The 26,093-nt window shown below is 42.7% G+C and overlaps 1 protein-coding gene across 4 annotated transcripts in view; it reads left to right on the top strand.

Annotated features, from left to right (window-relative positions):
• The first annotated feature begins 1,119 nt into the window (after positions 1 to 1,119).
• The window catches only part of cpvl (carboxypeptidase vitellogenic like), a 106,081-nt gene continuing 81,107 nt past the window's right edge, over positions 1,120 to 26,093 (top strand). For 2 of the 4 annotated variants that reach the window (XM_078539033.1, XM_078539030.1), the window contains exons 1-5: positions 1,120 to 1,327; positions 14,437 to 14,618; positions 15,923 to 16,041; positions 20,289 to 20,403; positions 22,930 to 22,988. In XM_078539033.1, coding sequence (XP_078395159.1) covers positions 14,438 to 14,618; positions 15,923 to 16,041; positions 20,289 to 20,403; positions 22,930 to 22,988 — 474 coding nt within the window. In that variant the 5' untranslated portion in view covers positions 1,120 to 1,327; position 14,437. Of the gene's footprint in view, positions 1,328 to 12,673; positions 12,750 to 14,436; positions 14,619 to 15,922; positions 16,042 to 20,288; positions 20,404 to 22,929; positions 22,989 to 26,093 lie in introns of all 4 variants that reach the window. The other 2 variants (XM_078539032.1, XM_078539031.1) reach the window with 2 other exon arrangements.

Raw genomic sequence — 26,093 nt, 5'->3', positions numbered from 1 at the left:
ACAAACTGGACAGAGGAGAGAGGGCAGCCTTGCCTGACTCCAAATTTAACTGCCCTCTGTTGATCGATTTGTGCCTGCAGCTATCTGATGCCTATTTGATCTATTTAGCTTAAGTGTCAGCTGTGCTCAATTGGTAGCACTCTTACCTCTAAGTTACTATACTTCTGCAGCTACATTTATCTCAGACAGTAGTACCTGCTCCTACCTGACTGTTATAGCTCTAACTTTCTGTCAGATATGCACTTTTACATATATTCGACGACAAACTTGTACACCTTCTATTACAAAGACTAGTACAAGAACTAGGACTAAAATAAGAGCTAAGGAGGTTGTGAACTGAAATCTGAGACTTTGGTGTGAAAACACCATCTCATAAATCCTTAATTTTCAAAGACATCTCCTTAATTTTATTGACTAATTATGATATAACTTGTTAGAAGATGGAGTGCCAATCGTCCACACAGCTCTGTTGGTACCGACGACGCCCTCCAAATCAATGAAACACTAGTACCCAAATTATACTTGTTTACTCCTTGGTTGCTGACAAAGGAGCAAACATTGACCCTTCAGCCAACAACTCAAATAGTTGAAAGTAAAAATAGTTGATGAGTCATATGGACTCGAAACAGTAACTGTATTCCTCTCCTCAGCATGTCAGACCTGCTGAGTTTTTCCAGGTATTTTTGTTTTTGTTACCTCAAATAGTTGATTGTATCATACAGCACAGAAGGAGGCCATTTGGCCCATCGTGTCTCTGCTGGAATAATCTGGTTATTTATTTAATTTTTTTTGGAAGATTTCTGTGCACAAATCGGTTGCTGCGATTACTATATTTGCAACAGTGACTGGACTTCAAACATTTTTCATTATATATAAAGCTCTTTGGGACGGCCTAGGGTCCCAAAAGATGCTATATAAATACAAATCTTTGCGTACTCTGGTTCTTTACTTTCTGTCTGCAACTCCCCCCTTAAATTTGATCAGTGTTTTTTTTTACATTTGCCCACTTTAAAAACCTTTTCAAAACCCATTGTTCAGTCAGCCTTTCTAATTTCTGCTTTTGTAGATCTATCTTTTGTAGATAAGTGTCAATGCAAATAGCCTTTGCTGTTTATCTGCCCAATGCAGTGTCAGAAAGCTGGGTGGGTTTTTGCGCTGCAGATCTCTGTAGAGGTTAAAACGACCATAGAGTGAGCTGACCCCTGCTGGATAAGCTGCTCTCTCAGTTCCCCATTCCGGGTTTCACTTCTCTCCCGTGCCCGGGACACAGGAAGAAACAGCGGACAGAAGAGGGAGCTCGAAGGAAGAGGCCGCAGCTGAAAGACGGGTAAGTTTCGTGCTGTCTGGAGGGATCCTGTATTTGCCAGAGGTGGGGGGCGTCTTGCATTGAGCTTTCAGCGTCGCCACGTACAACACTGGTTTTGAACATGATTTAAAGGGGCAGGATGCCGCATTTAGTTATCGTGGGCTATCAACTCCAGGTTCCCTGTTTCTGTCTGTCTCATGTTTCTCCCTCTAGTTTCTCTGTTCCAGGCCCCGCTTCTGATGGCGATGCTGCTTGCTGCCCTGACTGCATTAACACAGCCAATAATCTGTTCTTGCAGCATCGGCGGAGAAGAAATCAGTTAACGTTTCGAGTCGTCATGGCCCTTGAAGGGCCATGAAGGCTCGAAACGTTAACTGATTTCTTCTCCGCCAATGCTGCCAGACCTGCTGAGTTTTTCCAGGTAATTCTGTTTTTGTTTTGGATTTCCAGCATCCGCAGTAGCTTTTAGCTTTTTGTTTTTATAATAATCTGTTCTTCCCTTGTGCACCCAGACCCAGAAAACTGGCAGGGTTTGTGGTTGGGATTTGATACATGGGCTCATTGGCCGTTATATTTTTTTTCTTTTCTGGTTCCTGTCCACTTGATAGTTGGACTGGAGTCAGCCTAACTTGCACTTGGGTGCCCGTGCAGAGGAGTTCTTCCTGGAGAATGAGTTGGATGGGAAATGATTGATTATTATAGACCTCAGGTATGCCTTCAATAGTGGAGCAGAGGTGTCAGCTGTGGCTCAGTTCATAGCACCCTCGCCTTTGAATCAGAGGGTTGTGGGTTCATGTCCCACTCCCAGAAAACCAAGAACTGTGATTGTACTCGATAGAGTTGCAATCTGTGACTGTTGATAACTCGAAAGAGTTTCAATAGTGGAGCAGGGCATGCGCTGTTGGGAACGCACTAGAAAGGGGTTTTATGTCTAAAACTTAAATACTGCTGGAAAAAAAAACAAAGACTAGCATTTATTTGGCACCTTTCATGACCACTGGCTATCTCAAAGTGCTTCACAGGCAATTAAGTAACTTTTGAGTATGGTCACTGTTTAAATGAATGAAAAATCGCAGCAAATTTGTGCACAGCAAACTCCCACAAGTAGCAATGTGATAATGACCAGATAATCTGTTTTTGCGATGTTGATTGAGGAATAATTAATGGCCAGGACACCAGGGATAACGTCCCCCCGTGTCTCCAAAATAATTCTTTCATGGAATCCGAGTGTCGCCAGACATGTGTCTATTGCTCAGCCTTAAGTAATGTCATGGGATCTTTTACGTTCACCTTAGACGGCAGACAAGACCTCAGTTTTAACATGTCATCTGAAAGTTGGCACCCCGACAGTGCAGCACTCCTTCAGTGTTGTACTGGAGTGTCAGCCTAGATTCTTCTGTGCCCAAGCCCTGGAACCCACAATCCTTTGACTCAGGTTGTGAAGGATATTGAGTCCCATGACTGGGGTTAAATATTAAAAGCCCTTTAGCTACAATGAATGCCAGTAACAATGCTACTGTAATTAGAATCCAGCATTACTATAGTAGTAATCAGTGAAGGCACAGTACTATTTTCCTAAACTATTTTTTCTTTTTGAAGGTGGTTTCTCATTCTGGCGAATGGTTCCACGCGTGCCCCCATCCCTGCATACTTTATTTAAGTCTCATTAGGATTACTAAGTCTGGTGGAATCTATTGTTGGAGTTTTCATTATGTGACATTCCATCATGTGAGCCTTGATCATGTGAAACCGATCATGTGATGCTTGATCACATTATTTGACCGTGTGACATTTGCCTACTGTTTGAAAACGTTGCTTTACATACAACTATTTACAAGTATTGCTGTACTTAGCAACATTTTTCTATCACTAAGTGCAAACTAAAATAACTTTTTGTTACAAAAAATATTGATCAGTCAAATTGCAACATAACTGATAAATTGAAGGACACAGGAAAAGAGATTTAAACGTACGTAATTTTAAAATAAATATTTGTGATGATTCTATAGTATTGATTGCAATGAGAAACACCAAAGAAATTCAAATTATTCTGTGAAAACATCATTGATATAAGTAAGTTCTAACTAAAGATTTTGTACTATTTTGAGATTTACAAGACAGCAATATGTGTAGACTCTCCACTTATCCGCTGCCTCTGATTTGTCACACTGCTTGCCCAACATCCAATATTAGCTAAGCAGAAATTTCCTCCAACTAAATATTGGAAAGGCCAAAGCCAATATCTACAATATCCCTGCCACAAACTCCATTGCCTAGCCACTGACTTTATCCTAGACCATTTGCAACCTTTGCGTGTTGAGCTGAGCTCCCAACCCACATCTCTCCATCACCAAGATTGCCTACTTCCATCTCAATAACATCAATCAACTCCACCCCTGTCTCCACTTACCTGCTTCTGAAACACACGTCCATGCTTTTATTACCATTACTCTCCACTATTCCATTCCAATCCAAACCTTGTTACCTTCCTACATTGCACCCTCTGAAAATTTGTGCTTATCCAAAACTCTGCTGCCTAGCTCGCACAAGCCCCATTTACCCATCACCCCTGACCTACATTGCTCCCATCTGGCAAAACCTCAATTTTAAAATTGTGCTCCTTGTTTTCAGATCCCTCCATGACTAGGTCCCTCTCTTTCTCTCTACCTCCTCCAGCTGTACAATCCCTCCTGAAAGGTCTCTGTACTCTTCCAATTCTTGTCTTTTGCATATTACCAAATTTAATCACTCCTCCATTTGTGGCTGTACCTTCAACTAAACCCTAAGCTCTAGAATTGACTGCTTAAACCTTTCCACTTTGCTACCTTTCCTCCTTTAAGCTGCTCCTTGAAACTTACCTGTTTGAGAAGTTTTTGGTCACTTGTGTTAATATCTACTTACATGGCTTTGTGTGAAATTTTGTTCGGTAATGCACGTATGAAGTGCCCTGGGATACTTTAATACTTTAAAGGCACTATAATAATTAAGCTGTTATTGAGTGACAAGTTGCTACACTATCATGCTGTCTATAATTATTTGGAGCAAGAATTCTTATATTTAATAACATTTAATCCCTGTTTATGTCAAGTGGTCCAATTATGGCTTTGAATTTAAATCCTGTGACAGCTGTGGCTCAAATGGCAGCACTCTGGTCTCAGAGTCACAAGGTTCCGGTTTCAAGTTGCACTCCACTCCACTCCAGCGCTTGAGCACAGAAACCGGTTGACACTGCTGAGGCGGTGGTGTAGTGGTATAATCAGTGGACTGGTAATCCAGAGACCCAGGGTCATGCTCTGGGGTCCTGGGTAATTTGAGTTCAATAAAAATCTGGAATTAAAAGTCTAATGATGACCATGAAACCATTGTCGATTGTCATAAAAATCCATCTGGTTCACTAAAGCCCTTTAGGGAAGGAAATCTGCCATCCTTACCTGGTCTGGCCATGTGACTCCAGACCCACAAGCAATGTGGTTGACTCTTAAATGCCCTCTGAAATAGCTTAACAAGCCACTCCGCTCTCAAGGGCAATTAGGGAAGGGCAATAAATGCTGGCCCAGCCAGTGGTGCCCACATCCCATGATCGAATTTTTAAAAAATTGAGTGCTGCATTGTTGGAGGTGCTGTCTTTCGGATGAGGTGTTAAACCGAGGTCCCATCTGCCTGCTCAGGTGGATGTTAAAGATTCCATACTTTGAAGAAGTGCAGGGTAGTTATCCCGGTGTCCTGGCTAATATTTATCCCTCAAACTGCATCACAAAAACAGATTATCTGGTCATCATTACATTGATGTTTGTGGGCGTTCGCTGTGTGCAAATTGGTTGCTACATTTCCTACATTGCAACAGTGATTGCAAAAGTGATTCATTGGCTGTAGCATTTGAGACATCTGGTGTTTGTGAAAGACACTATATTAAATGGAAGTCTTCCTTTTCACTAACTCATGCTTCCTTCCTCCTTCCCTCAAACACAAAATACAAACAAAAATAAAGTTCTCTTGAAGTCTGGTTTTTCTTAAAATTTTCAGGAATTTCCCCAGAATGTTTTTTGAGTCCATTAATAAGGATGCCTTAATTAGGGCATTGCTTTCTACTCTTGTCTTTCTACAATACTCGGTTCATGTCAATTACAACAAACTTTTACACATACTAATTTATAGATCACTGTTCCCTGTCTCTTGTATGCTCTGTGCTCTGCAGTAACTCCTTCCACCATCAACATATCTTCATTAGATGTGTTACAAGCTGCATTTCTGGTTCCAGGCAACTGCAGAGGCAGTTTTTTATTATTATATCTGTTAGATGCTGCTTGGTTATTGGCCATGACAATCAGGGCACTGTGTTGTGTCAGCCGTGTGTACAAGGACTGTTTCTCCTGGGTTGTCTGCAGCAGTGACAAGGGGGGGCCAATCACCCATCCTGGGATCTCCTGGGCAATCCTGGAGGGTTGACAATCTTAAGTCTTACAAATATCACAAGTGTTAGACCCAGTCCTTTAACTTACAGACTTTTGATTAAGCTAATTACGAACTAAAGCACTTGTGGGATCCCACTAAAGATTCAAGATATACAGTAACCCTTGCTGAATTAAGAGGAATAACTATGTGGTTAGCACAGGTTGTGATGACTGAATACATACATGTTTACCCATGAAGAGCTGACATTTTGCCACCAGAACAGCACATTTCTTTTGTTTAAATACCTGTTAGTATTTCCTAAGAGCTGTATATGTCACAGGACTTTATCTCCACTTCACATTAAATACACCAGGATTGATACTTAGCACGACAGTTAAAACGTGGTTGTGCAAAGTACCCATAGTCCAAGCGGGTCTAACTGTTAATATTGAGTGTTAGGATTAAAATGGAAGGAAAGGGCATCAGTGGCATTGTCAGTTTAGTGCAAAGAAATGGCTTAATGAGATTGTCACTTGTTTCGAACTTGGCTTGTATTGGAGTCCTTAGAACAATGTATTCTTGTTATGTTGTTTGTTTAGCTGTGCAAAGCTGATGATTCCAGAATTACAACCTAACCACTTGAAGATTGGATATTCTAATCTGAAGTTTCAGATGTAATTATTGTATTGCATCCAGGAACTTTTGTGGTTTTAAATGGCTAGCTCAGTACAATTGAACATTGCAACATTGAAGTCTCCTCCTGTGCTAAAATCTTTGGTGTTCTTAATTGTCTTGTTGTGTGGTAGAGGTTTAGACAAGGCTTGGGGATTATCTAGATTCCAAAAGGGATGTTGCCTGAGTCTGTAGTCTTTTTAACCAGAACTATTTATTTACAGCAAATATTTACACATTTGGACCTCCACATGAGGTAAGAGCTTCTGCTCTCTTCAAGATCTCTCCTACTATTCAGTCAAATGATCTGACACCATTATTACATCAGCTACTAGTATGCTTCTGATAACCCTTTATCCTAAAGTAATGTCACATTAGGAAACTTGAGGCCATCTGGAAAATCCTGGTCAGCCTCCTTTGGCAGTACTTAACAAGGCATAACAAGACTCTTAATGAGTTAATTAGTTGCCAGTTCACCTGACACCAGTCATCAGTAAAGTGCTGGAATCTATTATTAAGGAAGCCTTAACAATGCACTTAGAAAATCATAGTATGGTCAGACAGAGTCAACATAGTTTTACGAAAGGGAAATCGTGTTTGACAAATTTATTAGTGTTTTTGAGGATGTAACAGGCAGGGTAGATAAAGGGGAACTAGTAGGTGTAATATATCTGGATTTCCAAAAGGCATTTGACAAGGTGCCACACAAAAGGTTGATAGGCAAGGTTAGGTTTCATGGAGTCGGGGGTAATATATTAGCATGGACTGAGGATTGGTTGAAAGACTGGAAGCAGCGAGTAGAGACATAAATGGGGCATTTTCAAGTTGGCAGGCTGTGACTTGTGGAGTGCTACAAGAATCAGTGCTGGAGCCTCAGCTATTTACAATCTATATTACTGATTTAGATGAAGAGACAGAGAGTAATGTATCTAAGTTTGCTGATGATACAAAGCTAGGTGGAAATGAAAGTTGTCAGGAGGACACAGAGAGGCTGCAAAGAGATATAGACAGGTTAAGTGAGTGGACAACAAGATGGCAGATGCAGGGTGACATGGGGAAGTGTGAGGTCATTCCCTTTAGAAAAGCAGAATATTTTTTAAAAGGTGTGAAACTTGTAAATGTTGATGTTCAGAGAGTCTTGGGTGTGCTCATCCAATGAACTTGGAAAGTTAGCATGCAGGTGCAGCAAGCAATTAGGAAGGCAAATGACATGTTGGCCATTATTGCAAGGATTTTGGAGTGCAGGAATTAAGAAGTTTTGCTACATTTGTACAGGGCTTTGGTGAGACCACACCTGGAGTATTGTGTGCAGTTTTGGTCTCCATATTTAAGGAAGGATTTACTTGCATTTGGAGGCAGTGCAGCGAAGGTTCACTAGATTGGTCTCTGGGATGAGAGGGTCGTCCAGTGATGAGAGGCTGAGTAAATTGGGCCCATACTCTCTGGAGTTTAGAAGAATGAGAGGTGATCTCATTGAAACATACAAGATTCTGAAGGGGCTTGACAAGGTAGACACAGAGGTTGTTTCCCCTGGCTGGGGAATCTAGAATATGGGGGCACAGACACAGGTAAGGGGTCAATCAATTAGGACTGAGATGAGAGGAAATTTCTTTACTCAAAGGGTTGCGAACCTCTCCAACCTAGAGGTTGTGGAGGCTCCATCAATGACTATATTTAAGACTGGAATAGACAGAGCTTTGGTCTCTTGGGGAATCGGGGGTATGGGGAGCGGTGGGAAAGTGGAATTGAAGCCTAAGATCAGCCATGATTGTATGGAATGGCGGAGTGGGCTCGATGGGCTGTATGGTCTACTCCTACTCCTGTCTCTTGTGTTCTTGTGTTTGTGCCCGCCTCGTGGGAGTGGGCAGCTCTACTGGCTGCAAACCTGCCTCAGCAGAAATAGCCGATATGGGGAAAGGGGGTGGGAACCCAGCAGGTCAGTCAGCGCTGGCAGCTTACGGCCCTGCCTGCCTTCATTCCCAACCTTGGCAAGGAATGCAAATTCTGTCATTGTGTTTACAAGAATACTTTAAACTGATAAATGTTAATCCAGCCCAGCCAATTACTGCCTGTCAGTCTACTTTCAATCATCAGCAAAATGATGGAAGTTGTTGCCAACAGTGCTATCAAGTGGCATTTACAGAGCAATGATCTGCTCACTGAAGATCAGTGTGTTTTGCTAGGGATACTTGGCTCCAGACCTCATTATAACCTTGGCCCAAACATGGACAAAAGAGCTGAGTTCAAGAGATGGGGTGAGAGTGACTGGCTTTGACATCAGTGCAGCATTTCAACATGGCATCAAGGAGTCCTAGCAAAATTTAAGCCGATGTGAACTACGGGAAAAGCTCTCCATTGGTTGGAGTCATACCTAGCACAAAGGAAAATGGCTGTGGTTATAGGGGGCCACAGGAGTGCAGGAGTCGCTGCAGGAGTTCCTCAGGGTAGTGTCCTGGGCCCAACCATCTTCAGCTGCTTCATCAATCACCTTCCCTCCATCATAAGGTCAGAAGTGGGGATGTTCACTGATGATTCCAAAGCATTCAGTACCCTCACAATTCCTCAGATACTGAAGCAGTCCATTCTCTCATGCAGCAGAACCTGGATAACATTTTGGTTTGGGCTGAAAAGCAGCAAATAACATTCACATCACACAAGTACCAGGCAATGACTATTTCCAAGGAGGAAAAATCTAACCATCTCTCCTTGACGGTCAATAGCATTACCATCACTGAATCCCCCACCAACAACATCTTGGGGGTTACCTTTGACCAGAAACATAACTGGACCAGGCATATAAATACTGTGTCTACAAGAGCAGGCCAGAGGCTGGGAATTCTGTGGCAAGTAACTCGCCTCCTGAATCCACAAAAGCCTGTCCACCATCTACAAGGCACAAGTCAGATGTGTGTTGGATGAGTGCAGCTCCAACAACATTCAAGAAGCTTGATACCATCCTGCTTGGCACCCCATCCACCACCGTAATAATTTGTTCCCTCCACCACCAGCATACAGTGGCAGCAGTTACTGAAGTGCATACTAGATGCACTTCAGTTACTCACCAAGCCTCCTTCAACAGTACCTTCCAAACACGTGACCTCTACCACCTATTAAGACAAGGGCAGAGGCACATGGGGAACACCACTTGCAAGTTCCCCTCCAAGCCACACACCATCCTGACTTGGAACTATGTCGCCATTCCTTCACTGTCTGTCGCTGGGTCAAAAACCTGGAACTCCCTCCCAAACAGTCCTGTGCCTTCACCTACACCGGTTGGACTGATACGGTTCAAGAAGGCAGCTCAATACCACCTTCCCAAAGGCAAATGGGCATGAGCAACAAATGCTGGCCTGGTCAGCGGTACCTCCATCCTATGAAAGAATTTTTAAATAAAAATTGTTGAGCCAGAAGCAGTCCATTGCACTGAATTGTAGCTGAGTCTAAAAGCATCAGCGCTGCATTTAAGATAAAGGCAAAAGTTCCATCATTCAAAAGAATTCCTATGGAATTTAGCAATTTGACATGTGAAAATAGTACTGTCCATGAATGTGCATTCTTTCCAGAGTTGTGGAGAATATTGCTATAGATTTCTTGGTTGGGAGTTCAGGTGAGTAGACTCATATATTTTGCTAGGATTTGCTATCTAATTTGCAAAAAGTAAAATATCTAAAAAGGACTGAATTTAAATCTTGATTCTTTTTTGTTTCTTTTTCTTAATTATACTTCATTATCATTTCTTTTCTTTAATTTCTATCTTTTTAGCTATATTTATGCTTATCTGCGCAACATTCTGGGCAGAAATTTCATGTAGCAGACCCGTTCACAGCAGTGGGTGCGGAGGGGGGCCAGCAATGGATAGGGCAATGGATAGGGGAATCTGTTTGCTTCAGCAAACAAATCAGGGATTTGCGTCAACTTTTGCCTTTAACTCAAATCATGGTATTAGCATCCCACTTCCCGGTTTCCCACCAATCAGAGTGTGGGTGTGATGATGACCCACACCTGTCAATTGAAGGATTTCTATTTAGAGTGACATTGGGAGGGGTCAGGGGTCAGGTCTCTCACTGAGTATACAGTGACCAGGAGAATGGATGTGCAATGTGGAAAGGTTGCTTCCCTGGAGATTATGCTGCGGACTGTGAGCAGGGCCACGGAGAGAAATCTTTGGCCCTGGTGCTTCTCCTGTTTCCAGGCCTCTTATTCCCCACTTTAACCCTTTCCCTCACATCCTTCGGCTGCCCATATTTGGGAACCATAGTCAACATAGCAAAACCTCTTGGCTTTTGTACTCCACGTCTCTACATATAAAACCCATCGAAAGCTCAGGTTTCAGTATGATACACTTTACAAACATGGCTTTGTCAGACAATTACACACAACCTGGCCGTACATATTATGCACCCAGCTTGCTTGCTTTCAACCTGGCCTTATGCAATATCCAGATCACAACATCCAAAGACTTACACCTCAAACAACAATCCCATGTACAAATGAGAATATCTCGAATTAACAGTGATGTATTGTATTCGCGCATGACTCCTGGTTTCACTTCCAAGTTTAGAAATGGCAAAACCTTCCAGTAAAGTAGCACCAGCCAATTCACCTGCAGTAATGTGCTATTTCTATCCACACAAGTGGGCTTTGTTCACAGAAAAATTAGGCTTTTTGCATTGAATAATAAATATTTTCTCATTTTTAAATTGAAACTAACCAGACTTACAAATGCCCAGCATGGAGCATATAATAGAAGTGCAAATTACTGCAGATGTTGGAAATCTGAAATATGAACAGGAAATGCTGGAAATACTCAGGCCAGGCAGCATCTGTGTAGATAGAAACAGAGTCAACACTTCAGGTCCATGATCTGCATTAGTTCTGACGAAGGATCACTGACCCCTGTTTCTCTCTGCACAGATGCTGCCAGACTTGCTGAGCATTTCCAACACTCCGTTTTTATAGGAGTAAAAATAACCCCCTTTTCCAGCCCTCCAAAAAGCAACCCGACTTCTTGTGAGCCCCTCATTCACCTTCAGCAAGAAACCCAGCTGTTCAGATCTGATTTGGCACAACATAAACATAAAACATAACTTAACTTTTTTTTTAAATTTATGAAGATAACACAAACAAACAGGTAAGAGCTTATGGAATCCAAGGCAATTTGGCAAATTGGACCCAGAATTGGCTAAGTGGCAGGAAGCAGAGGGTGATGGTCGAGGGGTGTTTTTGTGACTGGATGCCTGTGTCCAGTGGGGCTCCAAAGGGATCGGCGTTATATACATATATATACGAAAATTGGTGGGGTAGTAAATAGTGAGGAGGATAGCCTTAGATTACAGGAGGATATAGATGGGCTGGTCAGATGGGCTGATCAGTGGCAAATGGAATTTAATCCAGACAAGTGTGAGGTGATGCACTTGGACAGGACAAAGAAGGCACGGGAATACATGATGAATGGTAGGACCCTGGGAAGTACCGAGGATCAGAGGGAAATTGGTGTGCATGTCCACCGGTCCCTTAAGGTAATGGTAGTTAAGAAGGCATATGGGATACTTGCCTTTATTAGTCGAGGTATAGAATATAAGAGCAGGGAGATTATGCTGGAACTGTATAAAACGCTGGTTAGTCCACAGCTAGAGTATTGCATGTAGTTCTGGAATCCGCATTATAGGAAGGTTGTGATTGCACTAGAGAGAGAGACTGCAGAGGAGATTTACCAGGATGTTGCCTGGGCTGGGGAATTTTAGTTATGAGGAGAGATTGGATAGACTGGGGTTATTTTCCCTGGAGCAGAGGAGATTGAGAGGGGACATGATTGAGGTGTATAAAATTATGAGGGGCATAGATAGGCTAGACAGGAAGGAACATTTCCCCTTGGTGGAGGGATCAATAACCAGGGGGCATAGATTTAAGGTAAGGGTCAGGAGGTTTAGAGGGGATGTGAGGAAGAATTTTTTCACCCAGAGGGTGGTGGGAATCTGGAACTCACTGCCTGAAAGGGTGGTAGAGGCAGATACCCTCATTACATTTAAGAAGTATTTGGATGTGCAGTTGCGATGCCATGGCATACAAGGCTATGGGCCTAGTGCTGGAAAATGGAATTAGAATAGCTAGGTTTTGACCAGCGCAGACTCAATGGGTCAAAGGGCATTTTTCTGTGCTGTAGACCTCTATAGCTTGTTGAGCAAAAAAAAATATCAAAGCAATAACTTGATAATTTTTAAAAAATGAGTACTTAATAGAAATGACCATTAAAAGTGCCAGGCAGCAGAGCTATTAAAAACCTTTCTTGTCTTTTTGCTTAAGAAGGAGAGCTAGAGAGAGACTAGGCCCCAAATGCTGGTCACCAGGGAAGGAGGAGGGGACTAGAGCTGAGCTTAAGGTATTAGGTTTAACTAACACTGACCTTGCGTTTGCCTCTGGTGTCGCACACTTTGAGCTGACTTCAACAGAATTCATACGGGAGTGGGGGTTGGAAGCGGGTTGCCTTCAGCCTGGATTTTCTCTTCTCTGAGTGCAGTGTGTGGATAGGTTTTTTTGGGAGGGAGGAGTAGGAGGAGGGTGTGTTTGTGTGTGTCTCAATCTCACTCTCAGGGTTCTCTCTCGCACACATTCACGCGCACACACATTCTCACACGCTCACTCACTCTTTGCAACTTTAGTGAAAAAACCCAAATTTCTCAAGTTTCTCTTCCTAACGCTGCCTCCTTGTCCTTCAGTGGGGAACCTACAATGCACGTTTTCTATTACTTTTATATACTTTCTGATTGAGAGCTCTCAAAGTTACACAGTAACCCCAAGTACAGTTTAATTATGGTCCTGTAAAATTCCAATATTACCTCCTTTCTTTTGCATTCTGTACTTCTAGACACATCAAGGATTTGTTTGTCTTTTTCATGGCCCTATGTACTTGTACTCTATCTTTTTAAGAACCTGTATCTGCATAATAAGATTCCTCTGCTCCATTTAATGTCTTACTCTTGATATCTATATCTCCTTTCCCCATTCTTATTTCAAAAATTTATCACTTCACGTTTTTCTACATCTACTGCAGCTGCCCAATCTTAAACTAGTAGAAAGAAGGGTCAATGTCCTGCTATGGACTTGCACAACTGGCATTCACTCACTCACCCCCGGCCTGGGAGGTTTGGAGATCAATATTGCTGAGGAGGAGTTCTAGGGGGCTGTGAAGGTGGCAAGGCGCGCTTCCTCTCAGCCTTGTTTAAATCTCCAGCTGCCCTGAGCCTTGCTGTTGCTGCAGCCGCTACTCCTCCTGTCCTCCCCATCTTGACTCCTGATGCCTTTTAGTGGGCTGTCACCTGTGCCGGAGGGCAGAAACATGGCCAAGGGTGGACTACATGACCCAGAATGCAGCCTGGCTATCAAAACAAACGGACTTGGGCTCTCATTCCAGGACAATCCGATCTCGAGTATTGGAACTTTGTCCTGGAGTAGAGTGCCCAATGGGTGTGTGTTTGCGAGCAAAATAAGGGCACTTGAGAGAGGGGGCAGTGCTGCCAAGCCCAGGTCCCCTGAAGGCACGGACCCTGGTGATTAGCACTCATCCCCCTGTCTCGGACCCTGGCTGTGAGCACCCAAAGAGAAGCATTGGCCTCTAGACAGGAGGAAGAGGCCAGCCTCGCAAACCAAGCAGGTGAAGAAATAGCTGAAGAAGTGAGAAGCAGGAGTACAATGCCGCGCAGCTGGATTCAATGCCCCAAGGGGTTCAATGACTTCATTAGAGAAGGAAAGGTGAGTGGTGTCCCACTTTCAGGCTCCAACCCTCAAGCCTGATTCCTGAATTCCCCAGCATTCTCCTGCACACCTCAGAACAACACATGTTGCAGATCCACTCATTCCTCTGTCAAGGCAGCTCATCATCTTCGTCAATGTTGAACTTATAAAGCAGCCATTCTTTATTTTACAATCATTCTTCTAATTAATGATTTTACTGTGTCAAACTGTTTAACTATAATTTAATGTACAACTTTACAGTTGCATGCAACAAAGAAATGGGAAGCTTTCTTTTTCTCCTAAAACTGAATAAACTTTCTGCTCATTTGCTTTAGGATGTGGCACACACGACTACTGGTCATTGCACTCGCTTCCATTCAGACATGTTGTATATCTGGAAAGTTTACTTTTCTCCGTCACATGTTTAAAGGTGTCAAAGTTTCTACTCCACTAAAGGTAGATCCTGGAAAACCCCTCTTTCTCACTCCTTACCTGGAATCTGGAGAAATTGAGAAAGGTGAGAATAAATATTGACCTACACTCAATATAATTGCAAACAACAACCCGTTTAACTCCAACTGGGAAGGATAGATTTAGAATTTTCCCATTCCCTTTATCTTCCAGTTAGTTTGCTTTGATTATAATTAATTATGAAAAGTTTCTGAATATGATTTATAGACTAATAGGTTTCTGGCAGTCCGTTTCATAATTCAGGTATTAATTCAACTGTGTTTCTGACGGCAAGCTAAAATGAGTGAAATTGGAATGTTTTGTAAATGTTGACAGGCTCCAAAGATTGAATCATTTTTAAGTAATTAATTTTCAGGTGTTAGTAAAATAGAATTAGAAGGGGAAACTGCAGCTCATCTGGCATTCCCAATACCCCTTTGTTGTGTAGTTTAGTACTTTTAAACAACAACAACTACATTTAGATAGCACCATTAATGTAGTAATATATCCCAAAGCACTTCACAGGAGTGTTATCAAACAAAATTTGACCCAAAACCATGTAAGTGAGGACAGATGACAAAAAGCTTGGTCAAAGAAGTAGGTTTTAAGCAGTGTCTTGAAGAAGAAAAGAGCAGTAGTAAAGTGGAGAGGTTTAGGGAGGGAATTCTTGAGCTTGGGGCCTGGGCAGCTGAAGCTGGTGAAATGATTAAAATCAAGGATGCATAAAAGATCAAAATTGTTGGATTGGAGATATTTCAAGGTGTTGTAGGGCTGGTAGAGGTTATAGAGATAGGGAGGGTTAGGATGTGGAGGGATTTGAAATCAAAGATGAGAATTTTAAAATCGAGGCATTGCTCAACCAGTGTAGGTCAGCAAGAGCAGGGATGACGGGTAAAAATGAATTGGTGTACGTTAGGATATGGGGAGCAGGGTTTTGGATGAGCTCAAGTTTATGGAGAGTGGAAGTTGGAGGCCAGCCAGGAGTGTATTGGAATAGACAATTCTGGAAGTAACAAAGGCATTGATGAGGCTTTCAGCAGCTGTTGAGCAGATGAGTTCCTCCTCCTAAGTTAAAACCTCACCCTTGGTATCAAATTATAGAATGTGATCCCAATGCACTAATTTGAAAATCCTGAAATTCAATGTAATAAAGTGACCTTCACCTAATTTGGTGACCTTGGAGCTATGGCCTTGGTTATGGGACTTTATTCAAGGCTATTTTCCAGTTATGTGTTGTTTGAATTACTCATCTGTTTTGAGTTTTGACTCCTGCAAGTTAAAAATTGTGAAGAAATGATGATCTTTCAACAAATATAGAGTTACTTTGGACTCCAGTGTGTAAAAGTATTAACTCTGTTCACTTCTTTTCAGCTAGGGAATTGAGTTTAGTGGGCCCTCTAGAAGGTCCAGCTGTGAAGAGCTACTCTGGATTTCTGACCGTGAATAAGTCCTACAATAGCAACCTTTTCTTCTGGTTTTTCCCTGCACAGGTAAATGTTCATTATAGCATGTAGAAACTAAAGATCCTTCTCTAAATACTCCAGAAAGAGTGTAACATCAGCTGAATGTAGATTTTTTGACTTGTTTGGATTTATATATCAAAACTTTGTAAAGATTCTAAATTGACAAGGGTGGAAGAGGAAACTTGCTATGCTCACATTTAACCATTTGTCACACTGGAAGTAATAATCATACATGGTGCAGGGAATGTTTATCTGGGAGGGTCGGAGTTAAGGGAAATAATATCTTTGACCACTTAGTCTCTATTGCAGAATTCATATCTTGAAAATAATTTGCAGCTGAAGTAAGAAAAAAATCAACCAGTTTTATGTCAAAACCTTGAAGAGTGGTAAAATTTAGAACAGGGTTCTTTCTCATAATGTGTATTTCCTTGTTAGATGGTTATAACTTTTTCCTTTTGAGTTCTTCCTTTCCTTACGATGCTGCTTCTGCTGTTGTGCTGCTCTACACCAGCTGCAACCCTCAAAGAAGGCCAGGTTTCAGTGTATCGAGGAAGTGAATTTCTGTGAGCATGGGGGTGATCAGAGATGGAAACACTCCCTGATTTCCCCTCCTCCCTAGCCAGGGTCACCGTCAGCAATTAGAGCGTTTCAAGAGGTTAAAAATCCCAAACAAATCAAATGTTTGCATGAAAGTTGTTGCACTCAGCAATTTTTAACATGCTATCCAACTGACATCTGGTGACCTGTACAAATTTTAGCCCCGATTTTTAATCTAACCAGCACAAGGAGAATGGGGCAGGTTTGGGTCAGATACGTGATTTACACTCCGCCAGATTTTACTCTGTGTTGACTTCAGAGGTGTATAAAATCAGACAGGTTGCATCAGACATTCCCCTACAAAGACCCCTGAGATTGGGGAAGGAGCCATCCACCCCACCCCTGGGATCTTAGTAACAGCTGCAGACTTCCTACTGCTCCTGTGGCCTGCTCTGGAGTCCTTCATGCCCAACTGTTAATCAAGCTGAATTCCAAGTGGGGAATTTGTCAAAGGGGCAAGTTGAAACTCCACAGCATGCTGAGAAACCCGCAGCCCACCCTGTTAATATCTTGACTATAGATGCAGGACTGTTTAACATTCCCCATTCCACTATTTATAAATTTTAATGCTGAATTAATTTCTGCCTCTAAAATTGAACCTGTTGATCTCATGTATTACACAAATAGCCATGATACTTTAGGTTTAACCTTTAAGCATAGAATGGTTTTTTAAAAATCCAGGAAAACCACCCCTAGAAGTGCAAAATTAATTTCCTCAGTCTTGCTAAACTTTCCTCCAGAGGGCAGTAGTAGGTTAGCTTCACATCTTACTCCCATCACTGTAGCAGCTTGTGCATAGCGATTTGCTTCCCAGACATTTTAAGCAAATTGCCTTGCAGATCTCGTGTGTTTTTCTGTCTATTTCTGTTTATCTATATAATCCACATAATACATTAAAGACCATGCATGTAACTTGCACTGCTTGTTTGTCACAATTACTCCATTACCCCTGTGTTATCTCCCGGTCTACCAATGCTTTAACTTAAAATTCCCATCCTCATGTTCAAGCCTCCTCCCTATTTTGTGATCTCCTCCAACCTTACAATACTCAAAGTTGTGTCCTCCAACTATGGCCTCTTATGCACTCCTTCAAGGAAGTAATAATCGAACTATATTTTATTCTGGTCAAAACACGCTTTGAATCAATGAAACCTTGAATACTGTATCTAGTTTTGGTCACCAAGACGCAAGTGCTGGAGGCAGTGTAGAGCCATAAGACTGATTCTTCGTATGAGGAAAATTGGGGCTTTTCAGTCTCGAAAAGAAGAATCGGAGGATTGTGTTGTATCTTTATACTGTTTCATTGAAGAATAGTGTAAAGAAGTAGAAAGATTTGCAGGCTGATTAACAATCTGTTATAAATGCTTTTGTTGTTTGATGAGTTCCCCTTTTCTTGACGAGCCATGAGTGGCGGGTGGTGGGTCGGTGGCTGAAGCAGACAAAGGAGACTTAAATGGACATGAAAAGCAACAGAGGACTGGAGAGAGAACAGACTGAAAAGCGGACAGAGGCAGCCACAGAGGAATGGAAAGAAAGCAGGGAATTAAATGGTAGTAGTGAAGGCGAGTGGAAGGAAATGAGGATGGAAAGAACAGCTGAACTGGATAGAAATGAGGCACGATGGATAGAGAGGAGAGAGTACAGGCTGTCAAAGTGGTCTGAAACACGAGTTGCAGAATGAGCATGGGGAGGAAGTGGAGAGAGGCAGTCACAGAGGAGAGTGGGGAAGCCAACATAGAGAGAATGGGAACAAAACAGTGAGAGCCAGACGCACAAAGGGATCAGGGGACATCAAGATGACAAATAAGATTTGTTGAGTTATATAATATCAGTCAGTAAGAAAATCATATCTAAAAACATAAAGAAACCAGATACCGACAATAGTCATTTGCTATTGTTTAAAATCATGACATTGAACTGTAGTTGGAGGGCCGGGGGGGGGCGGGGTCAGAAAAATCTGGAGGGAGTTTGGAGAGACAGGAATCTTGTTTCAGTAAAACGCAGACAGACGACAGCTTCGTACCTTACAGGACCAAATATTGGGAGAAACTGAGATGCATCACAGGTATATGGAAACTTAAACCTCACCAGATTAAACTAGGTGTGGCATCTAATCATGGCTAAAGTAACATGTGGTGATCTTCCTGTAGGTATAGGAATTGAATGTTACATGTAAAACTTTAAATAGATTTCTATAGATTTCCCTGTGGTATTTTTCAAGCTGAATCAGAACACAAGAGTCCTGACTTAACACCCTTAGTTGTCCTTGTATCACTTTTCTCTTCTTTTTGTTTCGATTGCCTTCTCACCTCTATTCATCTCCTGTTTCTGCTTCACTCCTTGCTCTTCTGCTCCTTTGTCCCATTATTCTGCCCTTTTGCATGTGAAGTGGTGGGTGACATGACATGGAAGGGAGTCACCAAGGGTGCAGTTTGTACTTCACAGATGTGGCATAAATGTAGCACCCAGCAACTCCCTTCTCATCCACCCTAGTTTCTCTCCTACCTCTATCCTACTACCTTTCCCATCTTTTAGATGAAATATTAAACTGAGGTCTCTTCTAACCTCTCGGGTGGATGTAAAAGATTCCAGGACACTATTGGAAGAAGAGCAGGGACATTCTTCCTGGTGTCGAGGGCAACCAACATATTAAAATCAGATGACACATTGCAGTTTGTGGAACCTGACTCTGCACAAATTACTTGCTGCATTACACAATGCCTACACTTCAAAGGTACTTCATTGGCTATAAATGCTTTGGAACATATGGATGTTGTGAAAGTCAATATATAAATGCAAGTCTATCTTTTTCTTTTTGTTGCTATCCTCTTGAACTGCATGGTTATCACACCTCAACAGTCCAGGTTGAAATCCATCATCGCCTAATGGATAAAACAACTGTATAGTTCCAACATAAAATGAGTTTGGGGCTTCTTAAGTTAAATCTTAGTGTGTGTACCAAAATGAAAAATACTCTGTAATTCCTCATAAACTGTTAATCGTGCTCAATGATACCTGTGAAAGACTCCCCTTGCTGAGTAGAAGGTGCTCTGGGGTTGTGATAAAGGCTAAACTAGAATAGGAGAAGATTCCTGATGCACTTGGCTGTATCTTACCTGCACAAGGACTGCTTGACTGAATGATGAATATGGGACAGGGCAGTAAAGAAAAGTATCATTCTACAGACCCAACACCCTTCAATCTGATGCACAAAAGCACATCTGAAATCATCATTTAAAAATAAATACTTTTATAAAAGTGTGATTTTCATTGTGCAGCACAGCAGTTTTTTGAGACCAGCTGCTGGTTGATTTTACAATCCTACTGGATCCAACAAAAATCCAATTCTTAACCATCTGCCATAGTCAGCCCTTTCCCCACGGACTTCTAGAGGCACTGAAATTTGCAGGGTCTGTAAAGACTCTTTTATTTGTTGCACTTTTTTTCCCAGGTTGTGTATTAAACTTACTATCTGTTAGTTCCTGTTCATTTGTCTTTTGGGTTTGTTTTGAAGAAAAACTGGTTCTTTCCCCTTGTGGATGCAATTTAAATAGGTTTTAACGTTGTACAATCATTTCTTCCCCTTATCCTCATGGGCATTTTCCCCAGACCCTATGCCATTCATCATATTAGTGTTTTTATTTGTGATTTAATGATAACTGTGTATGCTTTTACAGACACTGCCACAGAATGCCCCTGTATTGCTATGGCTGCAAGGTGGCCCTGGAGGCTCATCAATGTTTGGGCTTTTTGTTGAACATGGACCATATGTTGTCACTAAAAATCTTACATGTAAGTATAACTTTGATCTTATAAGGTGGATATGTTGACTCCATATCCCGAAATCTAGCTGTTATTCTTCCTTTGAAATGTGTGGTTTGTTTTCCCCATGAATGCTTTGAACAGGCCGCTCAGTTATTTTTAAAAAATCACTTGTTTGAACTTTTCAATTTATTCTGAATTATTGTTTCCTGCTTTAATGTAAAATGCTAAGCTGAATTGTATATAGGTCGTGAACTGATGTTGAATTATATATTTTTTAACTTTGCGCTTCAAGAAAGGAGCTACAATAATTCTTTTTTGCAAGTGCTTGTTTTCTGCTTGGATACTGCCCATGCAGTATTTATTTGACATTGTATGAATGAAGAATTGGCACTCCACTTCTCCAACACCCCCTCCCCTTCCCTCCTTTTGTTGCTAAACAGATGTAGGATTTTGTTGGTGTTGTGAGATAGCAATGGTTTCTCACTAACTGATGTATGCTATTTCAGATTGGAAGGTAGCAAATGTAACCCCGCTATATTTAAGAAAGGAGGGAGAGAGAAAACAAGGGAATGCAGACCTATTAGCCTGACATCAGTAGTAGGGAAAATGCTAGAATCTGTTTGAAAAAATGTGATAACTGGGCATTTCGAAAATAGTGGTAAGATTGGGCAGACTCAACATGGAGTTATGAAAGGGAAATCATGTTTCACAAACCTGTTGGAGTTTTTTGAGTATAGATAAGGGAGAACCGGTGGATATGGTGCATTTGGCTTATCGGAAGGCTTTCGATAAGGTCCCACACAAGAGGGTTAGTAACCAAAATTAGAGCTTGTGGGATTGGGAGCAATATACTACCATGGATTGAGGGTTGGTTAAGGACAGAAAACAGAGAGTAGGGATAAATGGATCATCCTCAGGATAGCAGGCTGTGACTAGTGGGGTACCGCAAGGATCAGTGCTTGGGCCCCAGCTGTTCAGAATCTATATTAATGATTTGGATGTGGGGACCAAATGTAATATTTTCAAGTTTGCTGACTAAAAACAAAATTTGATGGCAATGTGAGTTATGAGGAGGATGCAAAGAGGCTTCAAGGAGATTTAGACAAACTGAGTGGGCAAGGACATGGCAGATGGAATATAATGTGGAAAGATGTGACGTTAAGCACTTTGATAGGAAAAACAGGAATGCAGAGTACTTCTTAAATGGGGAGAGATTGGGAAATGTTGATGTCCAAAGAGACCTGAGTGTTCTTGTTTCTAAGTCACTGAAAGCTAACATGCAAGTGCAACAAACAATTAGGAAGGCAAATTCTATGTTAGCCATTATTGCAAGGGGATTTGAGTACAGGAATAAGGAAGTCTTGCTGCAGTAGTATAATGCCTTGGTGAGACCACACCTGGAGTATTATGTGCAGTTTTGGTCTCCTTACCCAAGGAAGGATATACTGGGTATAGAGGGAGTGCAATGAAGGTTCACCAGACTAATCTCTGGGATTAAGGGATTGTCCTATGAGGAAAGATTGCGAAGATTGGTCCTGTATTCTCTAGAGTTTAGAAGAATGAGAGATGATCTCATTGAAGTATACAAAATTCTTACAGGGCTCAACAGGGTAGATGCAGGAAGGTTGTTGCCCCTGGTTGTGGGTGCTAGAACCAGGGGACACCATCTCAGTATAAGAGCCATTTAGGACCAAGATGAAGAGGAATTTCTTCCGTCAGAGGGTGGTGAATCTTTGGAATTCTCTACTCCAGAGGAATGTGGAAGCTCAGTTATTGAGTATATATAAGGCAGAAGTTGATAGATTTCTAGATACCATTGACATTAATGGATATTGGACGAGTGCAGGAAGATGGTGTTGAGGTAAAAGATCAACCGTGATCTGGTTAAATGGCAGAGCAGGCTCGAGGGGCCAAATGGTCTACTCCTGCTCCTGTGTTCTTATATCCCTACCCTCACATTCTTTCATGTTCATTAATTAATCATATAAGAGCACAGAACTTACTTATATGCGTGAATAGCGTTATACTGGCAGTAACTCATATCCAGCAGGTAGAAACCAATGCTCCAAATTGTGGTGCAGATTGGGAACTTCAGGTTGTAGAAACAAACCTGGTGCTGGTAGTTCATCCACGTTTGTGGTTCTTTTGTGAAAATTTTTCATTACAATTGAATATTTGTTTATTTCTGGCGCTTTGAAATTAATTATGAGGTTAATGCCTAAAAATAGTGGGATTGAAATTTATGAACTGATCTGAATTTTAACGCTCTTTCTGTTCTTGGCGGCCACCTTCTTAGGTGGATTAGACAAGCTGGAAATTGGCATAATGACACATCACTGGGAGTGGGACTGGGAAATGTTTTCCCACCTTTGGTACAGGTCATAAGTCCTCAGTCAAATTTGACCAAATCTTAATGAAACATAAAGAGCCAGCAATTTTGTTGGCTTTGAGAATTGATCATCAAAGAGGACTAATCTTTCAAGTTTTAAATTCAGTGACTTTTGCTTGCTAATTTAACAATTTCTTTTTACATATATATATGCTCAAATCTAGTGAAGGCACGGAAGGTACCATGGACATCAAAATATTCAATGCTGTATATCGACAATCCCGTAAGTGTTCTTACTATTATGTGTTTCTTTTAAATTTGTTCATGGGCTGGCTAGGCCAACATTTATTGCCCATCCCTAATTGTCCTTGAGAAGATGGTGGTGAGCTGTCGTCTTCAACCGCTGCGGTCCTTGTGGTGTAGGTACACCCACAGTGCTGTTAAGAAGGGAGTTCCAGGATTTTGACCCAGCGACAGTGAAAGAATGCTGAAATATTTCCAAGTCAGGATGGTGAGTGACTTGGAGGGGAACTACCAGGTGGTGGTGTTGCCATCTATCTGCTGCCCCTGTCCTTCTAGATGGTAGTAGTCATGGGTTTGGAAGGTGCTGTCTAAGGGGCCTTGGTGAATTCCTGTAATGCATCTTGTAGACGGTACACACTGCTGCTACTGTGGATCAGTGGTGGAGGGAGTGAATGGTTCTAATTGTGGTGCCAATCAAATGGGCTGCTTTGCTCTGGATGGTGTCAAGCTTCTTGAGTGTTGTGGGAGCAACCAAGCAAGTAGGGAGTATTCCATCACACTCCTGATTTGTGCCTTGTAGATGGTGGACAGGCTTTGGGGAATCAGGTGAGTTACTCCCCACAGGATTCCTAGCCTCTGACCTGCTCTTGTAGCAGGTATGTATATGGCTAGTCCAGTTGAGTTTCTGGTCAATGGTAACCCCCCCCAGGATGTTGATAGTGGTGGAATTCAGCGATGCCATTTAACATCAAGAGGCGATGGTTATCTTTTCTCTCATTGGAGATGGTCATTGCCTGGCACCTTATTTGCATAACTTATTTAATGGCAGGTTTTGGAAGGGTTGCAAGTCCAAGAGATGTTCTTATGAGAGTGAGATTGTATCAAGAGCTGCCTAAAACAGTGCCACTGAAAGAAAATCATGTTTTGACTCTACTTGGGAGTTTTCTTGATTGATGAGAAATCCCTGTTTCCAATTTCCTGCACTTCACTCAGTATCCATGAATATCTTAATTAAAGGCCTGAACACATCAACAGCGAACTTATGGTTTACATTATAAACTTGGTGCCTCAAACTATAAATATTGCAATAATGTGATAAATGCTATAACATTTGGTGCATTAGTGGCACTCAACTTTTAGGGCCATGAACGAAGTTACAATTCTACCAGCAGATAAAGTAAAACCCCAAGTTTGCAGATTATTTCAAAGTGTTAATAGAAGTGTAACTGAGGGCAGATTTTACAGTTACACCTAGGCCGAAATGTTCCGGCTGATGTGCGGATGGCGTAGCCCGCACGTCAGTGCGTAAAATGACGTGCGCTGACGTCGCATGAGTGTGCCGACATCAGCGCGCGCCATCGCGATATTTCAGTGGGCGGGCGCGATCAGTTTGCCCGCCATTAATTGAAGGGCTCGGTAAGCCCCTTAACTTGCCAATTATGTACAATTTTGAGGGGCCCGTGCGAACTTTGGGTCAGCGCATGGGCCCAACGGGAAGGCGGATAGGAGATTATTTAAGAGAACTTTTGCAATGTCGGGATATGTGGACTCAAAGGGGTTGTTCATGTTTTTCACAAAGTTATAATTGATGAAAGTGTTTAAACCATACCTGTATGATTGTTAGTAGTTCTCATCGATGTCCAAGAGGTTGTTGTGTAAAGTGAAAGCATTCTGCAGACAGCATTCATTTTTGGCCTTGCAGCTTTCCAGAGGCCTCCATTTAGCCTGGGGCTATGGGTTCTGACCTCTCCAGTGGAGGCAGATTCCCTGAGGAGGAAGGGAGTGATAGAATAAGGAGGAGGCCAGGACTGGACAATCAGCCTCTAGGGGAGCCACCTTTGGGAGTACAGGCACAGGCACAAGAGGTGCAGGGCCAAGAGGTTGTCCAAGGTGCAAGGGGCTGCAGAAGACGCCACTATCCTGCTGTCGAAGGCGAAGCAGCTACCTCAATATGACTGAGGTGCAGTGCCGAAGGAGGCTCCGACTCAAGGGAGACAGTCAACTATATCTATCAGATGATCGGCCCTGAGATCTCCCCTAACTGTGTGGGTGGACACTCCACGCCAGCGACTCTGAAGCTCACAGTCGCCCTCCACTTCTATGCCTCTGGCTCCTTCCAGGGCTCGGTGGGTGATCTTTGCAGTGTCTCCCAATCAGCTGCACACACTTGTGTCCAGCAGGTTACAGACGCTCTGTTCAGATGGGTATCCACCTTCATCCACTTCCGTTGCGACCAGGCAAGTCAGGCACAGCGAGCCAGAGGCTTCATGGCCATTGCTGGCTTCCCCCACGTCCAGGGTGCAATAAGCTGTACACATGTGGCCATCAAGGCGCCAGCAGGTGAGCCCGGTGCCTTCATCAACAGGAAGGGCTTCCACTCCATGAACGTGCAGATAGTGTGTGACCCCAGGATGCTGATTCTACAAGTCTGTGCAAGGTACCCAGGCAGCTCCCATGACGCCTACATCCTCAGACACTCCCAGGTGCCGGGGCTCTTCAGTGCTCCGGCTCGGCTGACTGGTTGGCTGCCGGGTGACAAGGGCTATCCCCTGCGAAGGTGGCTCATGATGCCTCTCCGCCATCCAAGAACAGAAGCTGAGCAGCACTACAATAGGAGCCACGGCACCACAAGGGCTGTGGTGGAGAGAGCCATTCATCTTCTCAAGATGCGCTTCCGTTGCCTGGACCGCTCAGGGGGTGCACTCCAGTACCCCCCAGATCGTGTGTCGGTGATAGTGGTAGCATGCTGCGCTCTGCACAATCTTGCACTGGAAAGGGGGGATGCAGTTGACGATGAAGACCTTGACGCAGTGGATGTGGCTGCACATGATGAATCCAGCAGTGGCTCAGAGGATGAGGAAGCACAGGGCAATGATGAGGGGCAGCGCGCTGACCCGCAACTACACCAAGGAGGCAGGGACACCCGGTACAATTTAATCCAATGAACCTTCAGCTAGCTCCACACACATGGATTAGCAGGAACAGCATTGCCTGGCACTTCCACACGTGGCACTTAGGTGCCACATCTTCCACCTGTTCAGCTGCAAATAAGGGCTTAGTACAGAAACATCAATGTCCACTCAAACACTCATGATAAATATGTGAAAAAGAAAAATGCACCACAAACATAAGACCCTCAGCCATG

The sequence above is a fragment of the Cetorhinus maximus genome, chromosome 3 (assembly GCF_964194155.1).
Source record: "Cetorhinus maximus chromosome 3, sCetMax3.hap1.1, whole genome shotgun sequence".
Classification (NCBI taxonomy): Eukaryota; Metazoa; Chordata; class Chondrichthyes; order Lamniformes; family Cetorhinidae; genus Cetorhinus; species Cetorhinus maximus.
The sequence above is the reverse complement of the archived record's forward strand: the minus strand, read 5'-3'. Positions and strand labels throughout refer to the sequence as shown.